The sequence below is a fragment of the Lepisma saccharinum genome, chromosome 6 (genome assembly GCF_977018435.1).
Source record: "Lepisma saccharinum chromosome 6, izLepSacc3.1, whole genome shotgun sequence".
Taxonomy (NCBI): Eukaryota; Metazoa; Arthropoda; class Insecta; order Zygentoma; family Lepismatidae; genus Lepisma; species Lepisma saccharinum.
In genome coordinates, this window is record NC_139234.1 from 32,896,744 (window position 1) to 32,901,362 (window position 4,619).

The window sequence follows — 4,619 nt, forward strand, 5'->3', positions numbered from 1 at the left end:
GTCAACGACTTCGTACTGCCGCCAACTGTGCCGACACTGCAGAGTGTGTAAGGAAGAACGGGAATGAAGAGAAGCATGAAGCAGTTGAACGGGGGTGATTGGGAGTGGAGAAGAACAAGGTCACCGAAATCAAGGCCAAGAAGAAGCATTAGTTGCGAACACCCAGCTACGCAGTTGCGCAGGCGTCATTAATTACTAAACGTTCTGTGATTAATTGACGAACCATGGGAAAATGGACTTACAGTTAAAGTGGGATTGAAGCCACTGGGTAACGAACCAGGAGTCCATTGCTTACAAGGCGACGACGTTACAACTACGCCACAGGGGAGGCCATTCTGTAATTCCTTTCAATGGCTGAGTGCGTTGATGCATTGTGATTAGCTTCCTAGTTCCTGGGTGTGTGGTTTCGCGTATGTCAGTTTCACTCTGGTACAAATTAAACATATATGTAGATTAACATATACTTTAATAACATGAAGCACGTAAGTAACACCAAATATAATGAAGGGTTCCACACAAATGTACACGAATATGACGAGGCGTACAACACACGTACGTCACCTCACGACTCAACTCGGACTCACACTGCGCATGCGCACACTGCATGGCAACAAGCTTAATAAAACCAATAAGTCGCTGACCAAGGCAGTTTATTAAGGTAAAAACACTTAACACGTAACGTTTCGACCCTGTATCAGGGTCTTCCTCAGACGAAGAACTAAACTAGTTTAGTTCTTCGTCTGAGGAAGACCCTGATACAGGGTCGAAACGTTACGTGTTAAGTGTTTTTACCTTAATAAACTGCCTTGGTCAGCGACTTATTGGTTTCAATATGGAAACAAGGCTTAATTATATTACAAGCTTAATAAGAATGACAATTCGTCTGAACATCACGGCCCCTCTTGGAAGATCAGCTTCCAAAATTAGAATACACAATAATTATTACCTTTTACAATATAACATATTACACTTGAATACATAGATTACAATAAACACAATTTTCCTTTCTGGTTACATATTTACACTTTCTCAATTGGTAGAGGTGCAAGCTTCATAATAGGCCTCTTTAGTTCACCGTCTTTAGTTTTAACAGTTGCAACTCTTACCAAACCATCTTGTCCTTTGTGAGTTTCGATAACTCTACCTAATTTCCACTTCAATGTGGGTACGTTATCTTCCTTTATTAACACTAAATCATTGACTTGAAGGTTAGGCAATCTCTTCTGCCACTTCGGTCTACTTTGAAGTCCAGGTATGTACTCCAAATGCCATCTTCTCCAAAAATGCTGCACGATTTGTTGACACCTTTGCCAACGCGTCAGGCGGTTAATCTTGCTCTTGGTGAAATCATCTTCTGGAATGTTAAGTAGGTTGTCGCCAATCAGGAAATGCCCTGGCGTAAGTGCTGTCAGGTCATTGGGGTCACTTGACATGGCTGTGATTGGACGAGAGTTCAAACAACCTTCTATCTGCACTAATACTGTGTACAGCTCTTCAAAATTCAACACAGCATTGCCCACAACACGTTTCAAATGATATTTTATGCATTTTATGTTACTTTCCCAAATCCCGCCTAACCAAGGTGAGGAAGGGGGATTAAAATGCCACTTGATTCCTTCATTTGTCAGAAAGTTATGCACAGTTTCTCTATGGTTCGATTCTCTCAAAAAATACAACATTTTATGCAATAGTTTGTCAGCTCCTACATACTGAGTACCACAATCAGAATACAGGTTAGCAGGTTTTCCTCTACGAAATATGAAACGTCTCAAACATGCAATAAAAGTATTAGTAGTTGCTGAAGATACAACTTCAATGTGAACACACTTAGTAGAAAGACATATAAACAAAACAATGTAACCCTTGATTATTTTATGAGATTTCAAAAATCCAGACTTAATTGAAATGGGACCTGCAAAGTCAGTGCCTGTGTTAACAAAAAGTCTTGCTTCGTTTACTCTAGGAGGCGGTAAACTTCCCATCAATTGTTTAGCTGTAATAGCCTTGACACCTCTACAAATAACACATTTGTTCACTATGCTACGAACCATATCTCGAAGCCCAACTATCCAATATGTTTGTATCACAATAGCTTGTAACAGTTGCGGATTTGCATGGAGATTTTTCACATGTTCATGTCTCAATAATAGTTCAGTAAACGGATGATTTTTGGGTAACACTATAGGATGTTTCTTATCTGAAGACACATCAGCATAGTGTAAACGCCCACCTACTCGTAACACACAATTATTGTCAATGAATGGACTCAACGAAAGAAGTTTACTGGATGAGGGGAGCTCCTGTTCTATTTGTAAACAGTTAACCTCGCTCTCTTACGCTTCACGTTGGGTGACCTTGACCCAAAACTCAGTCGCAGCTGATAACTCTTCGGTTGTCAACGTCTGCTCTTTTCGCTGCATGGATGGCGCTCTACAGTTGTTTATGAATCTAAACTTCCAAGCAGTAACACGTATTAATCTCAAGAATGATGAGAATCTCTGCAATAACTCCTTAGTGTTAAAGGTTGTAGTCAACAGCACCCGAATCCTTGTTTTTCTTTCCTCCTTTTTTATTTCTTGACTTTCCACTGTAGATGATTCATGCATAGGCAACTCAGGCGAGTAAAGAAATGATGGACCATTCCACCATAAATGAGATTCACACAACTGTGTAGGGAAAGCACCACGAGAACCAATGTCTGCAGGGTTTTCTTTCGAACGCACATGAAACCACTGTTGAGGATTCGTCAGTTCATGAATGAGTGAAACTCGGTTCGAAACAAATGTACTCCATCTGGATGGATCTGATTTAATCCAACATAGGGTGATCTGGGAATCAGACCAAAGGAAAATATCGTCTATATGCAATGACAATGATGACTGCACAACACTAATCAATTTGGCTAACAACACAGCAGCACATAACTCTAAACGTGGCAATGTTACAGGTTTTATGGGTGCAAGCTTTGTTTTCGAAACTAACAATCTGACTGTAACAGCGTTGTCATCATATACTGTTCGTAGATACACAATAGCACATGTACCTTTCTCACTGGCATCACAAAAACCAATCAGTTGACACAAAGTTGGTTCTCTACATTTTAAGCATCGCGGTAACTGTATGCTCTGTAACACATGTAATTCAGCACAATGTCTTTCCCATATTTCTCTTATGTCACTAGGAATAGGTTCATCCCAATTTAACTGTTCCTTCCACAGTGATTGAATTAATATTTTAGCTAACATAGTGACTGGGGCTAGTAATCCGAGTGGATCAAATATGCGAGCTACCTCAGACAACAACCTTTTGGCTAATACAGTGTGTTCACTAGGTGGGTTAATGATGAAACTCAAATGATCAGTATCCGGGTGCCACACAAGGCCAAGAGTTCTTATGAATTCGCTGTTATGGATGGAAGATATTGTAGGTTTCTCTCGCAAATGCTCGGGAATACTGTTCAACACGTCAGTATGATTTGACGTCCACTTATGCAACTCAAATCTACCCTTTCTCAACAATTGTGTCAATTGTTGCTGCATCTCTATTGCTTCTGGAACACTGTCAGCTCCACTGCACAAATCGTCCATATAAAACTGTTGCTTTAAGACTTCTGCTGCAATCGGGTAATTTTCACCTTCATCGTCTGCTAACTGACGTAACACTCTCGTAGCAAGAAAAGCAGCTGGTGCCGTGCCATACGTGAGCGTATTTAAACGATAAACAATCACAGGTTGATTGGGGGATTCTCTCCACAAAATTAATTGGTAGTCTCTGTCCTGAAGATTCACCTTTATCTGGCGATACATCATACCAACATCACTCGTCAATGCAATAAGATGGCCACGAAAACGTAACAAAATGGATAGTAACTCTGGCTGTTGTTTACCTCCATTCATTAACACGTCATTCAAGGACACGCCTGTGCTAGTTTTACTCGATCCATTAAAAACTACTCTCAGTTTCCTACTTGTGCTTGTCTCCTTTGTTATAGAATGATGCGGAATGAAATAAGAATCAGCGGGGGTGTTGGGTGGTTCACAGTCCGCCACTGGTGTCATATGATTCAACGCAATGTACTCTTGCATGAATGACTGGTATTGTTCTAGTCTCTGGCTATCAACTCGAAGCCTACGCTCTTGACTAAGCAAACATTTCATCGCCTTATCTTTTGAATAACCTAACTCGTCGCGGTTGACCTTAAATGGTAAGCGTACGACGTACCGACCATCATCCTCGCGATCATGTGTTCGTACGAAATGTTCCTCGCACAATTGTTGTTCTTGACTCGGCACTCGTAATTTAGGAATCTCCTCAGATTCAAAAGACTTATTCAGAGTTTCGTTCAGATCATTTTCTTGTACAACAATGTGATAAGAAGACAGAGATTGTTGAGGTCTTTGTTGAGTTTTGCCACAAACAACCCATCCCAAGCGGGTTTGAATAGCCACGGGTTCATTCATTCTCCCCTCTCTTCTTCCACTCATTAGTAACAATGGGAAAAGATCAGCCCCGATAAGCAACTGAATAGTGTCAGGTTTGTGATATGAAGGATCGGCAAGTTCAAGGTTTCGTAAATGTTTAAAACTCAGAGTGTTTGGTACACACGCTTGTGGCACTGT

The 4,619-nt window shown here is 40.8% G+C and overlaps 2 protein-coding genes across 2 annotated transcripts; both read right to left on the bottom strand.

The window, feature by feature from the left end:
• Positions 1-1,019: 1,019 nt before the first annotated feature.
• LOC145989038 (uncharacterized) lies at positions 1,020-2,051 on the bottom strand. The gene has a single exon (XM_083124336.1). It carries the CDS (start codon positions 2,049-2,051, stop codon positions 1,020-1,022), a length of 1,032 nt encoding a protein of 343 aa, XP_082980462.1.
• A 282-nt stretch (positions 2,052-2,333) lies between these two features.
• LOC145989039 (uncharacterized) lies at positions 2,334-3,587 on the bottom strand. Its single transcript, XM_083124337.1, has one exon. It carries the CDS (start codon positions 3,585-3,587, stop codon positions 2,334-2,336), a length of 1,254 nt encoding a protein of 417 aa, XP_082980463.1.
• Positions 3,588-4,619: the final 1,032 nt, after the last annotated feature.

Bases quoted from the DNA above. Each gene is read 5' to 3' on its own strand.
- LOC145989039 (XM_083124337.1), bottom strand. From the start codon at position 3,587: ATGGACGATTTGTGCAGTGGAGCTGACAGTGTTCCAGAAGCAATAGAG.
- LOC145989038 (XM_083124336.1), bottom strand. From the start codon at position 2,051: ATGGTTCGTAGCATAGTGAACAAATGTGTTATTTGTAGAGGTGTCAAG.